Source organism: Embiotoca jacksoni, unplaced genomic scaffold (genome assembly GCF_022577435.1).
Source record: "Embiotoca jacksoni isolate LCO1_2020_lvr unplaced genomic scaffold, fEmbJac1.0.p SCAF_4, whole genome shotgun sequence".
Taxonomy (NCBI): Eukaryota; Metazoa; Chordata; class Actinopteri; family Embiotocidae; genus Embiotoca; species Embiotoca jacksoni.
In genome coordinates this window covers 8,228,153-8,251,533 of record NW_027185392.1, presented here as the reverse complement: position 1 = coordinate 8,251,533, position 23,381 = coordinate 8,228,153, and the positions used below count along the sequence as shown (strand labels likewise).

Genomic DNA, 23,381 nt, shown 5'->3' with positions numbered 1-23,381 from the left:
CCAACCTTAAAGGGGGTGGGAGTGAAGGGGTTTGCAGGGGAGAGACTAAGGAACAGACCACTGAGAGTTTCTGCTTCCTAGGATCATGTGGGGAAACACAGATATACTATAGTTCTCTATATATTGCTACCAAAACAGGAGTCTACCTCTCCAACAACCCTGTAAAACCTCCTTATTCTTTTTGGACTACAATGTAGGCGTTAATGACTCATCACTCTGTATATAATGTAGAGTATACATAACATTCCCTGTATGCTGCAGTCACACAAAGCCAAACATCAGTAACTGTGTGGGAACAGTAAGGGAGAAAAATGACTTCATAGCACGTCATCTGAAATCCAAAGTTGTGGTCATGACCTTTGAAACACAAAAAGTATTTCCTGCTCTGCAGCTCTGTAGCTCTGCAGGGCAGAATACAGTTTATATTTAAATGCATATGACTCTCTGAACTAGCAAAGCACTGGTAAAGTGTCACCATCTCAAGGCTGGAGTAAATTTTACACCACAATTATCTCTTTGAGACAGAACAGGAGCGTGAAGGTTACAATATTGTGTAGAGCAGTGTTACCTTGCAGCTGTGTGAGTTGGACAGCGGCGTTGGAGTGAGTCTTCCATGGTTAATGAGACTTGGAGACTGTGGGCGAAACACAAGAAGCAGACCAGGCAGATGAATATCTATATGACTGTGAAACATAGGATGTTGATATAACACTTTATATCATATTATCAAAGATATTTTTATTCAATGTGCTTTTTGTCCAGAGGATATTATATTGTAATGGTGCAAACAAAAATGTCTTTGCATTTGCCAGGTATTGAGATTCAGTACCTGAGATCTGTGTTGCCCAGACTGCACCAGGAAGATCACAGAGTCTCCAGGCCTGCGGATCGCCTCCGCTGCCTGCTCATGACTGGCATCTCTTAGATCCACACCACACACCTTGTCCAACATAACAGATATTACAATAAATAAGTAGGAGTGGGCGACATGGCCCTAAAATGACATCACAAAATATCTGGGTATTTTTGCAATAATGATATTCTTCATGATATGAAAAAATACTGAAAGATATTTCATTATTAATTTTGATTACATACAATTTCAACAAAAAAAAAGTATAGATTTATGTCAGTATAAATGTAACATTATGCCTTCAAATATTTATTAAAAACTAAACAGAAATGATCTCTTAGTTCTTTAGTTTGTAAAGTGAGATTCAGATCCTGTATAAAGCATTGAGGGAGGACTCGGCGGTACAGCGGTGCAGGAGAGCTGCTGCTCTGCCAGGACGACTACCAAGATCACTTGCAGAGCTTATACTTACTTCCTCACCAGTGTCAGCAGATTCAGCAATGTTCTGGCGTGATTTTCCTGAAGTTTAGTCACAATGGTTGCCCATTATTAATGTAGTTTTGGGCTTTTGTTGCACTTTTAGTTTGTAACGAGTTGATTCGTTCACCTGAACGTCTGCATTGCTCCGTGTGTGGAGCTCTGTGTGTGTGAAGTGGGGCGGAGCTGCCCCGTGTGAAACACAGAGAGGACAGAGGGGGGCACTGAGGAGAAATAGTGCGTCCGTCAATTAAACTCACACTGAGCTGAAAACCTGTAGAATACAGAGGCTTACAGTCATGCTTGTTGCTTGGTAAGCTGCAAACGTATGTCATTACGTCAACAGGTCTGAAAATTGCCTTTATCACGATATAATTTTTTCATATTGTCTAAAAAATTATACTGGTATTATCGTGAACGATATGATATGGCACACCCCTGATACGCTTAAATACTTTTTTTTGTCTTGAAACATAATTGTGTAGATCAGTTGTGTTTTTGAATAATAAATTGATAGTGTAAACATAAATAGCCTTAAAATAGCCATCCTCATTAATTTGCAACACTGCCAGTAATGAGCCTAATTCAGAGACAGCTACAGAGAAATGATATGGCAACATTTTTGACAGTTGACAATTTTCTTTTGTGTTGCAGTAATGTAAACACAGCTCAACCTTAATACAGTACAATGGCATGTTTTTCCAATCATCAGCTGCCCAGTTCTGGTGAGTCTGTGCCCACTGCAGCGTCAGATTTCTGTTCTTGGCCGACGAGAGTGGAACCTGACATGGTTTTCTGCTGTTGTCACCCATCTGGCTCAAGGTACGACATGTTGTGCATTCTGATCCTGCTGTTCTGCTCATCACAGTAGTAAAGAATGGTTATCTGAGTTACCGGAGCCTTTCTGTAAGCTCCAATCAACCTGGCCATTCTCCCTGGACTTTTCTCATCAACAAAGCATGTTGGGGAGCAGAATTACTGCTCACTGGATTGTTTTTGTTTTTCATACTATTCTTGGAGATCAGCAGTTTCAGAAATACCAGAAACACAGGCATTATTACTCCATGCCATAGTCTAAGTCACTGTGATCACATTTTTCCCAATCCTGATGTTTCATGTGAACATTAACTGAAGCTCCTGACCTGTATCAGCATGATTTTATGCATTGCACTCCTGCCACCGGATTGACTGATTGGATAACAGCATGAATAACCAAGTGTGCGCTGTGTGTGATAGAGGGGGCTGTAGCTGCATTTTATTGTTGCAGTGCTGCATTGTATAGTGACAATGAAACTCAACCTTTAACTTATAATAGATCATGTGTTGGAGTGAATAACAGTTTCTGGGTATTTAGACATCAAAATTGTTCATTACTGTATCATATTATCACCAAATCATCATCCTTCAATATGACAGAGACCACAAACAATGCCAAATTGCTGCCACGACACACATACACACCGTGTAATGTATGTGTACACGCTCATGCAGCAATCGCACACAATCCCTCTTTCACTTCTCAGTCTCTTTGCCGCTCACAGAAACTCATATGTTCATGCACATACACACAATTGTTTCCTGCAATGACTAATACGCGTGTCTCCTTCTCTGTCTCTACAATGCATAAACACACACATCAGGTCCATACACATACACAAACCTCCAGTATCCTGTCTCCAGTCCGGAGGGTGCCATTATATGCTGCCGGGCTGTCGGGGCTGATGTGCTTGATGAAGACTCCCCTCATCATCTCTCCACTGCTCAGTCGTCGGCCCATACCTCTGCCTCCCATTATGCTGATACCCAGAGACTGGCCTGGTGCTCGAGTCAGCCGCACACTGGAACACAAAGCAGGATACAGGGAACATCCTCACATATTGTAGAGCTGGAGATCCTTCTAACAGCACAGCTCTAAGATGATAAATACATGTCTTCTGTATGCCTCATGAAGACCTACTCAGTTTAAAAATTCACTTAAAATTACTGCAAGAGTGCACAAGAAGGAAGATTAATCTAGTAAGATTTTTTTCCTTTCAGTCTCCCACTATCCGCAGCCCCAAGCAGCGGATACAGCTTCAGAGATTAAGTCAAAACAATAGAATATTATACCTGCCAAGGAGACACACAAAAGCTGTTTTTTGCATGCAGTGCATCGTATGTGATTTATCCGAGTGGGATGCAGTCATTAATGTGATAAATACAGGCTCAGAAAGTAGTCTCTGAACCTCAGAAATGTGAGTGTGTTGAGTCCGCTGTGCTGCTTCATTCCTTCTGTGAACATAACTTGAACACACTTGGATTCTGCTAAGCCTTATTTGGTACACAGATAAAGGGCATAATGGGTAGAGTAATTAAAAATAACAGCAGTTAATATTACATATAAATAAAATCTAATGATTATTAGTAGATATTAGATTGTTACTGACATTACTAATTCACTAACCTTTTCGGTTGATCCCAAGAAACTGTAGTGTGAGCATGAAGCTCTTCATCTCCGATGTCGTTACCATCAACCTTGATCTCCACTCCCGGATTTGGTACTTCCCCATCCGTGTTAATCTTGTCCCTTTTGTCCTCCACAATGTCTCCGTCTTTTCTCTCTCCCTTATTCTTGAGAGGTAGGAACTTTGGAATCTGCCAACTGATGGTGATAAAACATGTAGGAAGAAATAATACAGATTTAACCTGCGATGTTGAATGGAAAACATCTCAACATTAAAATCCCCAAAATATGCATTCAGGTACAGTAACCATACGGTAACTGAACAAAACAATATGAAGCAAAAAGTAAAAAAAAAAAAAAATGAGTTGATTAATGATTAAGTCTATTTACAGAAAATTAATTGGCACAAATTTTGATAATCTATTGCTAAAGTTAATTACCCAGCAATAATGCCAAACATTCTTTCAATAACATCACACAAGCAGAATTGCTGTGGATAACAAGGTATATAGGAGTACTTTGTAATTTTTTTCAAGCCCTGACATATGGTGACATATGGCCAACTTATACTTGTTGGCCTTGAGAAGATACACTGATTTAGGTGCAAATGGCCCTGAAAATACATATTTTCTGCCAGCGAGGTCACACCAAGTATCTTCACTAGCGTATGTGTGCATGTTAACACATACACCATATACACTATTTCTGTATATATACACTGTGTGTGAGTGTGGAAGAAAGAGCTAGAGGAGAAGAGAATTTTTCATGAATATGTTTAACGGTGGAGGGCTGTAATAAGCCCATGGATGTGAGTGATAGTGGTGCTATCTGCACAGCAGGAGCCTATAGCCAGTTAAGTTACAGAAGAGGGCAGAACAAATGGCTCCACTAGGGCTGAGAGAGAGTGGCCAGGAGAGGAGGATAGGAGCCAGGCAGGAAGGAGGAGGAAAATGAGGTGAAGAGAAAAAGACCAGCGCAAGATGACTGAGTGTGAGAGAGATATGAAAGACAGATGTAGGCACACACAGAGAAAGAGGCAAAGACAATGCAGTGAAAGATAAGAGCGAAGAAAAGGCTGCAAAGAGAAATGGGAGTGAGGGAGGGAGGAGAGAGGCAGTGGCACAAAGATGGAGTGAAAGCCGGGACAGACAGAAGCGAAACAATTCATTTTCGCTGACAGTCAGCACTGAGATCCATAAGCGAACAGCTAAATATAACTCAGAGATTCAACATTGAGAGAAGCTTTTGCCTTTACCAGAGAGAAGAATGGAGAGGAGAAAATATGGACTGGAAGAGACTCACACTGAGCTGGTTGCATACAGAAACAGATTGTTTCTCATGGATACGCTTAATTAAAGTGTCAGATAATAACTCAGATCATTAGTATGACTTAAGATGCTGGGTAACTGAGTGATATGTTACAGTAAAAAAAAAACATAGCTGATAAAAAAAAAAAATCAAAAAAAATCAAAAGCCTATGGTTAACATATTAAAGAAAGAATGTAGAGCTATTTCATGAGACTGAATTCTCTGCAGCAAACATATCAACTTGTAATAAAGCTGGAGCCTTGAATTCTAATAAACCCTCAGACAGGTTTATCTTGCACTCTTGGGCCTGAGTAGGGATTAGGTGGCCATAAATAATAGGCTGAGACCTCTGGATCTTATATTACCTTGAGTGTGAGGCTGGGGTGATGGTGGGGGCTGCAGCTGGGCCTCTGAACGGAGCTTTGAACGAAGCAGAGGCTCTGACTGTGGCTGGATCTGGAGTGGTGACCTTAAATTTGACGGAGGCAGACGATTTGAGCGTGGATGAAATCGGGGGACTGGAGGATCTGGCTGGGTCTGACGCAGACTCTGGAGAAGGAGTTGATTGGGTGGGTGAAGTAGAGGCACCTTCTGTTACGACCGATGCCAGAGGGGGCAAACACAGACGCGCTCGGTGTTCATCCACTTGATGAGCTGGGACGTAGGTTATACTGTAGGTGGGGGACGAGGGATGTGGGAAAAGAAGTGTGGGGGTGGGTTTAAAACATTTGAAATATTAATCACTTCAGTTTTTCCATCACTCTGCTTTCACAACTGCACATTTATTTTACTTTCACCCCCAAACAATGAGTAATAGGATGACAAGGAATGAGAAAAATGACCAGGTGCCAGTGAATGATTTCTATATAGGACAAATGGATCTGTAGATCTGCAGTGAATAAGAGAATAATGGCATGTTATGGTTTAAAGGAATGGTAACTTTGGGAAATGACTTCTATTCACCGTCTTATCAAGATAAGATGAAAAGATGAATAACACTCTCATGTCAGTACAGTGAATTTGAAGCTGCCAACAGCTGGTTGCTTAGCTAAGCATTAAGACTGCGCACAGGGGGAAACAGGTAGCATGGGTCTATCTTAAAGCACTGAAGCTGACTAATTAAAATTGTTATCTTGTTTGTTTAGTTTCGTACAGAAACAAAGTCTAAAACTAAAAAGTTGTGGTTTTATGGGCTTTTGTATATGGGTCTTTTTCTGCGGTGACTTACAGGAGTATTTAGTGACCGTGGTTGAGTAAGAGTGGTTATCAGTCTTCTCAACTGAAAACAAGTCTTCTCAAGAAAGCAAAAAACAGTGTTTTGGAAAAATGCTAAAACTTCAAGCTTTATCTGTTAATTAGTGAATTTCACTTTGTTGAACATTTAGATAAAAAAATTCTTAAGATAGAGATGAAAAAAAAAAAATCCAATGATCAATTAGCAACTGCTAATTTATTTGTTTTTGTACCTCATGTCCAAAACACAGAAAAACACCCATACCATTTATTGCGGCTGCTGTGCAAAACTTGCATAACCAAATGTTATTAGGTGCTTTGAGAGTATTGATGTGTTCCACTCCATCAAGAATAATGGAAATAAGATGCATTTTGGATTCAAAGAATATGTAAGAGTTTGAGTTTTGAATGAGCCCGGATCTATCCAAGCTAAGGTGTAAAAGATTTCAAGGACATTATTAAAGCCACCTCCATTTCTATTTTTGTTGTCACATTGTATGACGCTACTAACAGATATGCTGTTTGAAAGTGCCAATTTCTCTGTTTCATTCAGGGTAGTAGATTGAATGTGGAGGTCTTCTGCACTAAGCTGTTGTGACTGAGCCATGTGGACAGCCTGTCTTGTCTCAAAAGAGGCAGTTTGATCGTGACAAGCCCTCAACACTCTATGTGGCTTATTCTGAGGCTGCCAAAGCAACTCGGCTGCCTCCACTCGCTCTTAGTTTGTCTGAAGTGCTGTCAGGAGGAGGCAAAGTGAGCATGTGTGCGAGGATGAGTGTTGTGTTGTGGTGTGTGCGTGCATGTGATAGCGAAAGACAAAATGCATGTGTGTGTGTGTGTGTGTGTGTGTGTGTGTTTATCTGTGTGTCTGTGTGCATGCATCTATGAGAGGCTCTTTAAAACACTCCTTTATTCAGAAGCACACTGTTCAAGGTGAGATGAGTGATGAATAATTCAGAGATATTTCCCATAGCAGGAAAAAGGTGTTTTTGGAGGTTAGATCATTGAAAGGCTCTGTATGTGTGTGTTAATGTGTGTGCCTGTAAAAGCAAGAGTGAGAGGAAGAGACACTGAGGTTGAGAGAAAGTGAGTGGGTGTTTTGCAGGGCAGCAGGGTGGTGGAGGTGGAGCACATCTCAAATCAGCCAAACAAGCACTGTCAATGTGCAGCCATAACTGCTGATGTTAGAACAAGTAATAATTTACCCAATTTACCCTCAGGCAATCTTTAAAATTTCATCATCTAATCTAATCTAACGCATCTGCAGTGCCTCAGTCAGCAGCGTCAAAAACAAGGCGGTAATGGTGATCCAAAGTGGGGCAAGATCATTTATAGGTGATGATGCAGTGGAAGTCATGTTTGTGACTGCGTAGAGCACATATTTATATTTATGATGTACATATACTCACTCATTCGAGTCACACAGGCTGTCAAGCTCTGCATGGGTAGATCTAAAAAATGTGAGTGGTATTCAATTACTTTCTCAGCGCTTGATTGTTCTCTGCATTCCCAAAAGACCTTTTTACAGTCGCTCTAAACTAACAATTCTGTCTTTCTTGTATTTCCAGCAAAGACGTGTTTAAACTATGACATGACAGCAAGAGCACATGAATGTAATACAAATAACTGACTGCAATCTATTTCAAATGTGCCACACACGTCTTACTTTAACACCCTGGGGTCTCTACAGTCAGGAACGATTGGAAAAGCATTCAGTTGATACTTTTGGTTGTTACCTGAGACCTTCAGCTACAAGTTTGAAGAAACGAAACACACCTACATAGTTTTTTGGGGTGTTGAAAACTTAATAATATATTATAAATTCAAATTGCTTTTTTTATTTTTCAACTAGTTGTAATGTCATGCGGCATTGGAGCAGCACACATTCAAATAGCTCAGGGTCTGACGACAAAAATGATTTCAGTTACTTACTTTTAGGCCCTTGAATACCCCAGAGCCATGCAGGGCTTTGTTTTGTCTCATTAATTAGTTTTCAATATTTTATGGTAAGACCATTTAGGTTCCCAAAGTTATTATGACCACTGAATTTAGAAATAGCCAGGATACCTGGTTATGTGTTACTTTTTTTTGCCCCACAATATAAGCTACATTACTGGCCTACCATGCATGATTACACAAAACGCTAGTAACAGCAATAGTCAAAACATATTATACGAAGATATAAGGACAATGATACTACACAATTTCTTTTATTATTATTATTATTATTATTATTTTGTTAATATGTTTCTGTAGTCACTTCTCTCTGCCTTTGTAGAACAGAATGGTTCACTTTTACATCATAGGACTTAATTTCATAGCAGATAATTTGGCTTGTCACAGGAGAGGCCCATAAGTACTAATGGCATTAACGATGGCTCCGTTCTCTATAAGTGTCCCAGTAAGCTATGTTACTGTTACAGCGAGTACTCGTCTACCAGGACCACAAACCGACAGCTAGATAGAATGCAATCATTTCAATATTTACACCTCTGATTTTCCTAGTGTGACATGTCAACATGTCTGCAGTTAAAGAAAGGCCTAAGGACACAACTCACAATAATTCTTTACTTTATTTTCTTTCTTTTTTTGGAAACCTTTGGAAATATGAATATTTGCTAAAAAAAAAAAAATACCCGAATATTTGCTAAAAAAATACCCAAATATTTACTGTGGTGATTGTTGTTGATGATGTCATTTTGCACACCACAGCAACATGCCATCATACTCATTTTCTATGACAATTAAGGAATCTAGTTTCAAGCAACACTTAACCCACTGTAAAGAGAGTGAAGTGACACAGTGTTGCACACCTAACCACCCAGTTTCACGGCATGGGGGTCAAGGATTATTGAGAGCAGGCGATCCAGATGAAAAAAATGGAGTGCTTTCAATGAGTTCTGTGTGCTATACCATGATGTAAGAATAGGTAGTTTTTTTCAACGCAGGACTTTACATATTGTAATGCTGCAGGGCAGTGACCGTCTCCTCACCTTATCTCTGGCCCTATGACAGAGTGTCTGCGGAGCATGGACCTGGCCTTGGCGTTGCTCAGATTAGAGGTAGGTTCTCCGTTCATGGCCAAGATGGTGTCCCCCACCCCCAGCCTGCCATCCTGGCTAACAGAGCCCCCCTGGACCACACTGCGCACCAGCATGCCTGAGCCGTCCTTGATAGCACTCACCGACATCCCTGCCAACATGCACACAGACACATACAAGCGCAGGTGAGTGGAGGGTTGGCTTAGGATGCTTTGAATGCATGCCAAACAGGCAGTCGCCCAAACAAACACCTGACAGAGGCATAATCGGCATAATCAAGACAGACACTAGGCAGATTAGCACACAAACATGGCTGAACATGCTTGACATTTACACAGAATCATCCTTCACAGTCACACTCACATAAGGTGCAGAAGCACAGTCACACACCCATAGAGGGCAGAGGGCACAGGTGACTACACATGCCAGTCGGACAAACACCTGACTTTGGCATTATCACTTTGGACACTAGGTGGATTACACAAATACTTAATTAATGCAAATAGGCAGAAAGCAGGTAAATCATGCATACATGCACACCTCATGAACACACATGCACACATTGCAGAGAGGGAAGGCTGCCACCAATGAGGTAGTCTGGTCTACGATGCTGGTGTACTACATTGCCCTCTAATGACAACGCACATCCACAACACTATGGTTGTACATAATTTGAAGTTGGTCAAAGAAATGACTTTGTGCTTTTTTTTTGATCATATAAATAGTTTATTGTTTTTTGTTATCACATTCAAATTACAATACAATCATAGTGCATGGAATACAATCAAATTGAGACACAGCTACTGACGCTGACAAGTCAAACAGGAGACACACATTTCAAAAGACATTAAAGGAGTTCTGAAGACGTTGTGCTAAATGTTTCAAAATCCAAAGGTGTTGAAATACTATAACACGGCATCAAAATACATTTTACTATTACAAACTGGTGCAAGTATGTTTAAGAATAAATTATGGTAAAATCTCACATGAAAATTTCTATATGAAAGTCTATTTGGACTGACCTCAACAAAACTTTTTTAGAGTACCACAGACTTAACCAAGCGCAACAGGTTCACACCAATTAAGAATAAGCAAAGACTAAATAGGCTGCTTACAGTCATGTTTTAAATGAGCAAGGCAAGAAAAAAGACCTCATTTTAGTCCATCAAACCATTTTCTTTAACAACCTGCTCTAAATGCCATCCAGATTGTGTAGTACAAACCAACCATACACTGTGCATACATATCTCATCTCCAAAATTGGACATAGTAATGGGTAGTGGTGTACATGGCACCTAATAATTGGAAGAAGGTAAAGCAGCACAAATAATGATTGTACTGCATTACTATTGCGAAGAAAAAGTACCCCATATTCAAGTCTTATGGATACTCTGCCTGTGCTGAAGCTTTTGCCTCAGATCAAATATATTTAAAATTCACAAAAACAAAAACAAACAAAAAAAATCTGTAAATCCTCCACATTTGGATTTCCAGAAGACCACGCTTCATTAGATATCTCGGCAACGGGGCCTACACTATTCTAAACAGATGAAAACCAAAGAATGCAGTGATACACAGACTTTGGGTTATGACCTTGATTTTCTCTACTTACATAACTTTAAACTTTCACAACCACAAGAAGTCTGGTGCCTTATTAGAATACAAATGAGTTTGTTTTCTTATGCTTGCATAGTTCCCTTAGATAAAAGTGCTGGATCGCCTTGCACCCTGTTGTTTACTTGTCATGTTTGAAAAGCCAAACATCAGACTTGATCTTGGAGCAGCTAAGACAAAAACTCTCAACATTGGAGTATAAAAAATATATATGTAGATATAAATTAATATATACTCATTGGTTTTAATGTTATTTCTTGATATTCCTTCACAGAACATTAACCATTCATTCACCCCCTTACAAGCTTCTCCCACAAACACACACACACACACACACACACACACATACAGTACACGCACACAGATATCATCTCCTCCCTCACGTATGAGGAGCAAATCACTTCACCACTCCTCTTCAGGGCAGTCGTCATCATCATCACCACCTCCTATTAGTGTCATTATCCCCATGCCTGCGACGTACACACACCAAGACACCATCACCATGAGAAAGACGGAGAACATACCAAGGCTACGGTTGCCCCGGACAACAGTGATTGTCCTCTCAAAGCTGGTGCGGGGGGGCAGAGGTGGGGCTTCCTGCCTATCGTCATCTTCCATGATGCTGAAGCGATGACGAAGCTGGTTTTCCTAAGAGAGAAACAACAAGGGGCATGAATGAGTAAGAGCATTAAAAGGAGTGGTGACAAATGCATAAAAGAAGAGGAAGAATTAACAGTCACGCTAGTGGCTTGGTGAAGCAGCACAGTGGTGCCTTAAGCTACCTGTTAAAATCGGAAGGATAAGAGGCCCATAGCGGCAATGTTAACGTGCAAATATTTAGCATGGTCACCGTCTTAGTTTAGCATTCCAACATCTGGCAATTCGTAATAAACACAAAGTACAGATAAGGCTGATAGAAATGTCAGGAGTTTTGCAGATGTTTAGCTAGATAGCCAAATTGTTGGACAAATGTTACATTTGACCTGGGAACAATTAGGGCTGCACGATTCTGGATAAAATGAGCGTCAACATGTAAAAAAAAAAATGACCCTCAGAAAATTGAGGGTCACAATTCTCATATGATTTTTTTTTCAATATAAATATTTATTTATTTAATTTACCCAAAGCAGAAAAGTACAAAAATTATATGATGGCGCCTGAGGTAGGATATAAAATATTATAGTCAAATTATAATAATAATATAAGTTTTTAGATTAATCAGGGAAACCTTGACATTTTTTATCAATCTTTTCAAAGAAGGACTACTACTGATGACTTAAATGTTTAAAAACAACAGACTTCAGAAGATTAATCATCAAGATTATATCATATTTAAACAGCAGGGGAATCATTACAATGTCTGTAGTAGTCTGCAGCAGAATCGTTGTCATTTAAAAATAAGATCGCATAGAGGTCTGAATCGAGATTGTGATTTTATTACAATTAATTGTGCAGCCATAACAACAACGTAATAATTAAGTTAGGAACCCAAAGTTATTTCAAGTTAAAATCCTATTGGGACCACAAATATCTGCTGCAAATTTTGCGGCAATATATTAGGATATTTGACTGGATAAGAGACAGCCGACCTGCTGATGATGCTAGAGGAATACTCAGAGGATCATCAAAATCATCTGAATTCATCGCTGGACTTTACGCATCTGTAGCAACCTCTGCAGCCACCAGACTTCTTGTGTGACACAAAAATCATTTCAAACAACTCTTAACTCTCCAGGATTAAGGCCTTTGGAGTAATTCTGAAACGTAAAATCGGCAGAAAGGAAGACTTCTTATGTCCCCCCCCCCGGGCACTTCACAGAGAAGAAGGGCAACAAGGAGATCTTCTTTGAATCTTCACGCAGAGTACAAGCAGCACTGAAGTTCTGAAGCTACCTTTGCAACAAGCCTGTCTTTGATGAGAACACTTGCTCAGAGTCTCTTTGTGTGTGTGTGTGTGTGTGTGTGTGTGTGTGTGTGTGTGTGTGTGTGTGTGTGTGTGTGTGTGTGAGAGAGAGACATTGAGTCAGAACTGTTTATCCTTGTGCTAGACCATGTGCCAATGTCATACAAGCAGTAAGCTCTTTTCGTTGAAAGGCAATTGTTGGTAATTAAGCAAAAGTGAGAACAAAAGGCAGCCTCAATGGGACTGAGTCGCGGCCACAATGCAGGAACAAGTCTTTGACACCGAGCACTTTCTCTATTGCTGACCCAGTGATACTGATACAGCCGGCCCTAAGCTCCCCACTACGGAATGTGAACGAAGAGAACAGACATTGACCTGGCAATCTCCTGTAGAGCAGCTAAAATGGCTACCCACAGACTCTCAGGTTTTCATGGTAAATTGCAATGCTTCAGGATACTGCAGTGTTACTGTAAGTGTCACTGCAAAGATGTTTCCTACACACTCACAATCCTGGTAGATGATTGTGCATGATTGTATAACAAGCTCATTTATCATAAGTTCAAGAACCTAATATTACATTTGAGCTTGTGAATTATACAAAATGGAAATAATGTTAATTATTACAGATGTATCTTCTGCACATAGTATACAAAAAACCCTGAGCAGTAAAAATAAATAAATAAATGGACAAACTCAAGCAATACCAACTTACCTTCTTTTTTTTTTATGTTTACAAAATTCTGCAGTAGACCTGAACTCCAATTCTGATGTTGGTGTGTTTTAAGCTATGTGTTATATGTTATAAGAGATAGACCATGCCCTTTTCTCTCATGTGAACCACAGTTCAATTATTTTTCAATCAACAAAAACAAATAACTGAGCAGAAAGAATTTGCCAAAAGCTGCCCAACAATACAAATAGTCTTTTGTTACTGGTTCTAATTTAGTGTCGTATGATTTACCGTGTAACGCGGCTGGTTGAAGTTGTTGTCCTCGAAGTTGCAAGCGGTGGTGTTGATGTTAGCCTCAGCTGCATCAACTAGCAGGCTGACCTGAGTGTGGCTTTCAGTGTCATCACATGAAGCCTGTGTGCTCCTCTCTGAGATGGGAGTTAAGCCGCCACACAGTTCCAGCTGAGAAAACAATATTCCAAAATTTTAATTTCTAAACAATTATCAGTGTACTTCAAAAGTGAGTAAATTCACATTGAAGCAAACAGGCTAAAGAAAGTGACTGTAAATTAGACACCTGTACTCCTCTCCCCTTCCCTCTCCATCTGTAGTGTGGTTGAGCATTGTGTTCATCTCTCAGCTGTATTAAAAATTCAGAAGGACTGTAACTGGATTCTCTGGTCCTTGTTACTAAGCCACAGTCCACAACAAAAAGAAGGAGGAATACTGTACTTTCAAGAGAAAACATACATTTAAGTAATTATCTGGCATATCTGAGGAAATACTAATTTGTTTTTTGTTGTAGTGTTAGTTTGACAAGGATTCAATGAAGTCGTAAAAAAATAAAAACAAGATCTCTCTTTTTAATTTACGGATTGATATTACAGTATCAGTTACAGTCCTTGAAAATGGATATGTTTCAGAATACATTAAATTGTTTTTTAGTAGCCTATAGATGTCCTTGTATTTATTCCAATCGTGATGAAGTCTGTTTTTTTTTTTTTACTTGTTTAGGCAATTGTTTACGACACATGGCTGTGTTGCATTTGACACTACCCATGTCAAAACTGAGAATGCTGTAGTGTTCACAGGTTCTTTTCTAAACTTGTTCATGCAATAACCCTTTAATGGAAATGACGCGTAATCACCGAACTTTTGTTGTGTTGAGCTTGTTTTTTGCTGCCTGTATTTTAAATGTAGTCTATGTAACCTGTGTTTCTAATCATATAAAATATCCAACACCCTGTATGTCATTATTGTAAGATGATACACTGCTGAATCGTTTTAGATGTTTACTGGAGATTAATATAGCAATATCAAATCACATATACACATGATAGAGGATTTTGTGTATCTTGCTCTATTCCTGTGTTTCTTTTTTGTTGAAGGTTTTGTCTCAAAAAAGAAACAAAATTTGCCCGCATCTCACTAACATTGACACATATTTATTATAAAAGTGGGGAAAGGGTTTAAAGGCCCGTGGTTAAGATGCAAACTATGAGATATAGTTGTATATCCCCATTAAGTCAGGGACCTTTATTGCATGCAATTCCCATCTCTAAAAAAATAAAAAATAATGTATTTTCACCTACGGGTAAGGGTTTGGCAACACCAATGTGGACTGGACCATAGCCGGTGGACTTCAGGACATGCACAGCATAATCCAGGCTGGAGCCTTCAAGGTCAGATTCATTGACAAACATGAGACGGTCACCAGGGAGCAGGCGACCATCTCGATCTGCGACACCTCCAGGCACCAAGGACCGGATTACCAGCACTGTTTTAGTGGCATCTTCTGGATCCTAAAATTAAACATTCAGATGGTGAGAATGGTTTACAGAAAATAGACATGATACAGTTGAAATAAGATAAATACATTGTGATGTAAAATAAGAGATGAATGCAAATTTACAATGCGATAAAAGGATCCAATTAACACATGAAGAACAAATGGATCAGTCGGTTACAAAGGCACCCAGCAACAGTTATTTTGTCAATACGGTTAGAGAGTTTTAACATTGATTTTAACTAAAAAGTGGATCAAAAATCGGTTTTAATCTCAAATTTTTAACAGAAATTGAACTTTCCAATCTCATTGGTTTAGTGTATAAATATAGGAAGTACAAGAAGTCTCCCTGTAGAATACAAAAGTCAAATTCTCCATTTTCTTAGTGTTCACTCTATCCAACCCGGCATTGATATTCTTAGACCGCAGCCTTTTTCAGTCTGTTCTAATTGTAGTAAGGCTCAGGGGCATGTCTCTGACCTGGTAGTCCAGGATACTGAAGCCCAGTCCAGACTCGCCTTTCTCCAGCTCGACCACCTGAGTCTCTCTCTCCCACATGGCCAGAGGAGGTGACATGGGCGGCACACCACGCTTGGTGATGTCCTCAGCAGTAGGACAGGGAATGACACAGCCCTGGTCCAACTGGGATGAGCAGAGGAGAGAGAGGACAAAGAAAGTACACTGATTTACAAGAGATGATCATGTCAGTGGAATTGTTAATGCAGATAATACATCTAATGAGAGTTATACTGTTTTGAAGTTCATCCCATCCTCAGTTTGTTCCTTCACCTTATCATTGAACTCAGCCAGTAGCTCTTTCAGCGTGAGACAGGAATAATCATCTTCCTCTTCACTGTCGGGAACTGAAGGGGGTACAATGCGAGAGCATACAAGGTATACATGCACTGGCAGCTCCTTCAGAATATTGACCACTTCCTTGTGTGTCTCTCCGATGAGAGGGATCCCGTTCACCTGCCAGGAAAATACATAATAAATAAACATTGTTTCTAAAATAGACATTTATTTGGTAATTGATTAGCTGAGTCATGCTTGCAGCTTTTTTTTAAAAAAACAAAAAAACGTGATAAACACACATCTGTGCTGTTAAAAAAAAGGGTTAAAAGGTGTGAAATCTTTTCCACATTAAAATAGCAATATTTAGTGTACTGTATATTGTCTTACATTTGTGTATTTCTGTAACTCTGTTTGTGTGTAGGAGAATTCATGACTAAAATATGCCAGACAGTCCTTTTCAGTGTTATTTCAGTTTAGGGTATCATGGAGCAATTAGTGGCCACAGTGCATCGAGTCACAGCAGAAGCAATTAAAGTTGAAAGCGTAAACTAAATGGAGTGAAGCTCATTTAAAAACAGAGCTGAACAATGGCTTTACCACGCTGATGTCATCTGAAGGAGATCAAAGTGTTGAGCCGCGACACACATGGTTTGCTTGTCCCATCAAACATACGTAGGACTCAAGCCAGTTTGCAGTGTGTTCTATATGGCAAGTGAAACTACTGTAATTTGCCCAGGAGTTCAGCAGACGGCTCAACATAATGAGTGAAACATGTGGGTGTGTGAACTTGTCCAATGCGAGGGGGAGGAGGGCAGGCTCTTCCTGCCAGCACACACACTCATGCACAGAGGCACATACTCGCATCCACCTTTCCAATGACTTGCATACAGTTGGTAAGCAAAAGCACTGAACTACCTGCATATTGTATCTTATATTACATATATTGTAGGGTTTAAAGGTCCCATATTGTATAAATCCAGATTATAATCTCTTTTTTGATTGTAAAGCAGGTGTAGGTGTTTTATAAATACTGTAAAAGTGGCAAAATGCTCAGTCCGATGAGAAATGCTCACAACATGTATTCAGCAACTGTGTCATTTGAACTTCTGTAAGTTTGTGATGTCACAAACACATGCTAGTGTCACCAGTTTGCCTTCAGCACAGCCCACTGTCCAACCTTTAGTGTGGAAGAAAACACCAAGAAATTATGCTTTTGCAAAGCTTCAGGTGGTTTAAAACCACATAAATATATTTTTGTAAATAAAATGCTGCAAAAGTGTAAAATAAGCAAAATATCTGGTATCTGTTCTCTAATTAATGTGTAAATCTTCAAAAATGCCATGTACCTCCCTCTGCGGGTATATACCGGTAGATGTTGAATAGTACTGCTTAGATGAAAACTGGAAACAGTAAAGAAACTATGGTATTGTGAAGTAAATCTAATCTATGAGGGAGCCTTTTTATGAGTTATGAATATGTCTCCCAAAGATGTGGCAAAATAATCAGTCCCACGCAAATCATAACCTAATCCAGTTTCCACGATTTACGAGTAAAATATGAGTTGCAGAACAGCTGGCTGAAAGGGTCTGCAGTATCAGGCAGTTACCTCCATTATCTGGTCTCCAGTGAAGATTTTGCCACTTTGGCCAATGGGCCCCTCAGGCAAGATGGAACACAGGTAATGATGTCCTGCCCGGGCCTCCAGACTGATGCCCAGGCCACTGGTCTCACTGAAACGCTCCAGCTGACACACCTAAATCAGGTGGAGATAGAGAAGATAAACAAAGGAGAAAGATGCAAAGTTTAGTGGATAAGAGTTGCACAGAGGGGAAGTGTAGGCGTCAGTCTGTCAAAGAAGTGGGTGAAATAAAACAATGAAGCGTTATGCATGCGAAATACTATTTTTTTTTAGAGGTTTTTTTAATCTTTATGCGTTATAGTCAAGGTTTATTTTCATTACAAAAGGACGTACAACCACTTCATATCGGGGCCCGACTGCATGCTGCCACCTCTTCCTCAGGTTTTCTGCCTCAGCTGGAGTCAGTTTCACACCTGTAAAATGTGCACAGACACAGACACACACATATAAAAATAAAAAAATCACCCACAGAGATATGAACGAACCCAGACACACACATACATTCACATTGCTCTCAGACCTAGATGATCCAATCAATAAAGAATGGGCTTCTATATGAAAACATCAGCAAAGCAGGGTGTCAACACACAACCACTCAGACAGGCGCACAGACGCACACACACACACACACACACACACATATTCACATGCATCATATTGGGATTTCTTGGCAAAATAATGTTTTCTCATTCATCTATTAAAGTCTCAGAGCAATCAGGGCTTATTTGACAGAGTGCTCTAATCAAGCCCAACAATTCTTGTCTAAATAAAACCATATATGCAGGCAGGGAGAGCGACAAATCATCTGGACTGAGCTGAATGAGTTGGATAAACACATGATTGCATGATACTATAAATAGACTCCCATCAAAGAGCATGCTTCACTGGCACATTGCTGTTCCCTGAGTCCAATCAGCATATCAGACTAACCTCCCATGGTCCGGTTCCAGACTGCAGTGCAGCATGGGAAAGGGGAGCTTACCATTTCTGCAATCCTGTCGGGGTCGTCTGATGGTGTATGCTGCTCGCCGGGAGATTTCACGCAGAGAGCTGATTCCTAGGAGACGAACGAACACGTCTGAGCACACATGCAAGGATCCAAAAAGTGTGCACACAAACACACTTGTGTAACAAAAAAGAAAATGTTTTTTCCCAGCAAGTGCTTGATGGAAGACAATGACCAAGAGGTAGGAAAGTTCATCATTGTCCCAAAGAAGCACCAAAATGTGTTGTAGTCTTAGTACGAACAGATAAAGGAAAGATATCTCGGTATCGATTTAACGCAACATTGGAGGTAGCACCAGTGGATGATTACTTGCATTGTAAGTTTAAGTTAATGCTAACATCAACATGCTCTCCATTTCCTCAGTTACTTAAAAATTGTTCCCTCATGCTACCACTGAGCCAACATGTTTTCTTTTTGTCAGCAAAAAGCACCTGTCTCTTGAATCTTGTTGAGGCCCACTCTGTAGGGATTGCCTTCATCAAAGCTGTGGGAGTGTCGGAGGGGCTGCAGAGGAGGAACTGGAGGCAGGATGTGACTCAGACGGACCGCTTTCCTCAGCAGCTTCAGTCTGACCTGGGTACCGGTCCTCCTCAGCACCTCCATGGCACGCTGTTCACTGCAGCCCTGCAGGCTCACCCCATCTATCTGAGGGAGGGGACAAGAGATGTAAGAGCAGGCAGAAAAAAATTTAGCCTGTGTGAAGGCACAGGTATGATGGAGACTGAAGCAAAGTTTTCGTGATGAAGTGGATGGTATGGTGGTAAGGCAAACGCAACGACACGATGAGTTGGAAGTAGGTAAAAGCAACACTAAAATATTCCCCTTCATCAGCCTAATTGGTGTGTCTAGAAGGGCCTAAATTTGTAAACCTTGCAGATTTTGAGCCACATAAGTCATTAAGTATCAGCAAAGAATATATGTGAGACAATAAGGTATTCGTCTTCAGAGAGCACAATAAAGAAGCCATCTGCTGTGTTTTTAGCAGAACTCACAGACAGGATGATGTCTCCAATGTGTATGCGTCCATCTTGATCAACAGTGCTGCCTTTCAAAATGCTCTTCACTATCACGCCGGCGCTGTAGACTGAGGAGAGCCAAACATATCAAAGGAAAATTAAAAAAATTATAGTGGAAATGTAGCATCATCAATGAGCTAATATTTCCCAAAGTTGAAACTTGGCAGCTATGTACCTGAGTTAAGATCACCGATGTAGCTGGAGATGGTGAATCCCAGACCCCGGCTGTTTTTAGTGAATTGCACACTAAACTCGTAGTCATCATTCAAGTCACTGAGCTGCAGAGAAGCACAGAAAGACAATCTAGGGAATGCTGTCGAGCACATTTCATATAATTGACACGCCAATTATTTCAAATATGAATCTTGCTTTAACTATGTGCAAATATTCTTTATACACACATGCAAACACACATACACATATATACACACACACACACACGCGCGCGCGCGCGCACACACCTTGCCATCCAGGCTGCCCTGGCTGTGAACAGGAGAGGAAAGGTGGTTGTCCTTGGTAACATCCCTTGCAATGAGCAGTTTCACCTTGCTACCAGCATTTCGCAACACCTGGGACAGGTGGTCATTTGTGAACAGATGAGAAGTGATAGTGTGTGACCATAAATAAATAACTTTTGTATAAAAAAAAATAACTATCTCATGCAGACACAAAGTGACTGAGTGAAAAATCAGATTAAACTGCTGTATAAACAACAATTCATAAAGCATCGTCATATCAAATGATTAAGGAAACGTAAAACTGCATCATCTACTTTTGTGTATTAAACAAATGTTATCTTACCTGTGCCACCTGCTCGCTGTTCATGCCCGCTAAATCTGTATCTCCGATGCGCAGGATCTGATCACTGCTGTGCAGGCGCTTATCCTGCTGAGGCGCATTCCCCAAAAACAAGAAAACAAAAACATCTGTTAGGTCCTCGATGTTGTTCGGGGTAGTCAGCAATACACTTTGGCCTTTCTGGTTAATAGCGGTTAATAATGTCTGACGAAATTACACCGTGCAGCGTGCATTACTTAACGCTCACCTTGTTCCGCCCGCCCCCGCCACGCCTTGCTTTGCCTTCCTCTGCTGAATACGTCTAAATAACGTTACATTTACCTTATCAACATGTTGGCCCGGCTTCAAAAGGGCCCAAAGAGGACACGGACGGAGTCAGACACTGACACAGCAGAGCTTTGCAAATCAAATCCAAACGAGCAGCGTGGAGCCTGCTGCAGCATTAGCAACGGCAAAAGCACCTGGTGCCATTCCCGTAAGTACGTGAACGTCCATGCTTGGTGAATAGCAGTGTTGTTTGTCCTCCCTAAAACGTGTAGGGTTCGCTGAAATGATGCTAATATTAAATCAGATAATACTGTCAACTGTTTCTAATGAGTAAAACGCTAAATGTGGCAACTTCCATAAACCCAACCTTTCAAATCGAAAGCCTTTCAGCATTCATACATGGTTCAGCAATGTTATCGTACGTTTTAAACTAGTCTTGCTCCTCTAATAACGGAAATGATTGTCCCATGGATTACAATAATTTACTTTGTGAAGATCTGCAGTATCACCTTTTATTTTTGTTTACTGCAAAAAAAAAATCAGATGCACAGTATTTCAATATGTTGTTTGTTCCAAATTCCTTCTATTAATAAAAGAAATTGCATGACATTATGAAACACCCAGAAAACTCCCTGTAAAACTAGTTTCTACTCTTTGATTTTTGTATGCATATACCCAAACAAGACATGCTAATTTGTGACAGACAGACAGTTTGACAGACATAATCATGCTATCAATCTTCTCATCTACCTTAATGGTACGAAAGTAAAAAGGTGTATTTAAAAATTGTCAGAGTTACAAGTGGCTATTTAAGTTTCTTTACTTGAGTCACAGACTTACCCTTCCCGCTGCTCCTCCAGGGAGGATGGTTTTGACCATGACCCCTGTGCTCCGTCCTCCGATGATGCCAAAACCAAGTCCTTTCCCGTCATTGCTCAGCTCTATCATCTCCACATGACGCCTCTGACGTGGCAGAGGTAAGAAGGAGGGAGATAGGAAGGAGGGAGGGAAATTTTTTTATTTCTTTAAACTTGTTAAAAAAAAAAAAGTCAAACTGTACAAAGTGGTTGAAGAACTGAGTGTGTTTAATTCCCTTGATGATCGACATTCACAGACACACATTTCTCAGCTCAGCTCTCCAGTAACACTTCACATGCATGCCTGCTGTACCTCATGTGCAATAGCAGAAAGGTTTCTCCCCATGGACATGGTGCGGGAGATTCGAGGGGGAGTGCAGTACTAAAAAAAAAATAAAAGGCACGTGTAAAACAAATGCAAACCTGAACTGACATCGGGTGAACTGAGCAGGCTCTTGCAATCAAATGAAACCCTCATTTTGATGATCGGCCACTGGGGTTGACTTTTATAAGGAGATATTCTTCAATGTAAAATGTGACATTTCAAATTGTAATGTGGTTCATTTAATAACTGAAAAGAAAAAAAAAAAACATATTTGGTTGGTTCATGGACTGACGGTGTTAAAAATAAATCGCTCCCTACTACTGGACCGCTTGTAAATGATCTCTCCTTTGTTATGGGAATTTTTACATACCTGAGATTCGGTGTGAATGCAGTTGTCTGCATAGATGTCTGAGAAGGGCAGATCCTGCGAGCCTACGGAGGAGAAGCTGCTGTCCCTGTGCAAGGATCTGGCCGTGCTGGGCCTTCGGTTCTCCATGGCCCATGTGTATGAATCACTGTGGCTCAGCAGCTTCAGGTCCGGCGCTACGCCCTGGCATGAGCCACAGTTCATGGACACAGACTTGGCAATGCCCTTCCCCTGGTTAGATGTAGAGATCAGTAAGGGACGGATAAATGTTACGCATGAAGAGATGCGAAGACGAGAGTAAGAGTGAAAAACAAATGAAAAGACAAGTATAAGAGGTGGGGAGTGGAGAGAGAACAGATCCATGGGAGAAGGGAGAGAAAGATTGAAAGGGAAATGGATGAATTTGATGAAAAGATGGGGACGAGGATTGATAGAGAAGTGGCAATATTAATTGAAGAATGGAGATATGGAGACAGACAGGAGGGTGAGAGAGTGATGGAGGGAAACAGGAAGGATAGAGAAATTGAAAAAGGAGGGCACTGAGACAATGAAGAAAGATACGGGGGGGAGGGTTAATGTGTTAGCCCAAAGAAAAAAAAAAACACGGATAGATTTAAAATGGAGCAGAGAGAGAGAAGATAGGAGGGTGGAAACACAAGGCTCTGAGATAAAGCCTTCTTTTCAATACCACAATAACCACAAAACTGCTTCCTTTTTTCTGTTCGGTTTTCTGTTTCAAAGTTTAAAGGGGACTATCAATAGATGCCTATTTCTGATCTGTATATGATATTTTATTCTCAGTTATGACACCTGTTGAAAAAACAAGTTAAATATAACATCGAATGCTAGCTAGCTATATATATATATAAAGAAATGGTCAGAAACAAGAATACAAACTGTGTCCACTGTCTGTGCTGTTAAAAATCCAGAAACTTTCGACATAGTCTGGTGCCATGTTTCCTGGAGATGCTAAATAGCTACAG

At 40.4% G+C, this 23,381-nt stretch overlaps 1 protein-coding gene across 1 annotated transcript in view; it reads right to left on the bottom strand.

Annotated features, from left to right (window-relative positions):
- The window catches only part of LOC138209298 (multiple PDZ domain protein), a 39,780-nt gene that overhangs the window by 13,967 nt on the left and 2,432 nt on the right, over positions 1-23,381 (bottom strand). The window contains exons 4-27 of the mRNA XM_069167771.1: positions 22,402-22,629; positions 22,020-22,088; positions 21,690-21,812; positions 20,586-20,672; positions 20,246-20,353; positions 19,960-20,062; positions 19,761-19,852; positions 19,200-19,413; positions 18,745-18,819; positions 18,096-18,175; positions 17,730-17,876; positions 16,118-16,300; positions 15,809-15,970; positions 15,135-15,344; positions 13,834-14,004; positions 11,494-11,617; positions 9,308-9,506; positions 7,724-7,765; positions 5,447-5,752; positions 3,774-3,971; positions 2,991-3,168; positions 830-940; positions 569-634; positions 6-77 (exon numbers count right to left, since the gene is read on the bottom strand). Coding sequence (XP_069023872.1) covers positions 6-77; positions 569-634; positions 830-940; positions 2,991-3,168; positions 3,774-3,971; positions 5,447-5,752; positions 7,724-7,765; positions 9,308-9,506; positions 11,494-11,617; positions 13,834-14,004; positions 15,135-15,344; positions 15,809-15,970; positions 16,118-16,300; positions 17,730-17,876; positions 18,096-18,175; positions 18,745-18,819; positions 19,200-19,413; positions 19,761-19,852; positions 19,960-20,062; positions 20,246-20,353; positions 20,586-20,672; positions 21,690-21,812; positions 22,020-22,088; positions 22,402-22,629 — 3,348 coding nt within the window. The remainder of the gene's footprint in view (positions 1-5; positions 78-568; positions 635-829; positions 941-2,990; positions 3,169-3,773; positions 3,972-5,446; positions 5,753-7,723; positions 7,766-9,307; positions 9,507-11,493; positions 11,618-13,833; positions 14,005-15,134; positions 15,345-15,808; positions 15,971-16,117; positions 16,301-17,729; positions 17,877-18,095; positions 18,176-18,744; positions 18,820-19,199; positions 19,414-19,760; positions 19,853-19,959; positions 20,063-20,245; positions 20,354-20,585; positions 20,673-21,689; positions 21,813-22,019; positions 22,089-22,401; positions 22,630-23,381) is intronic.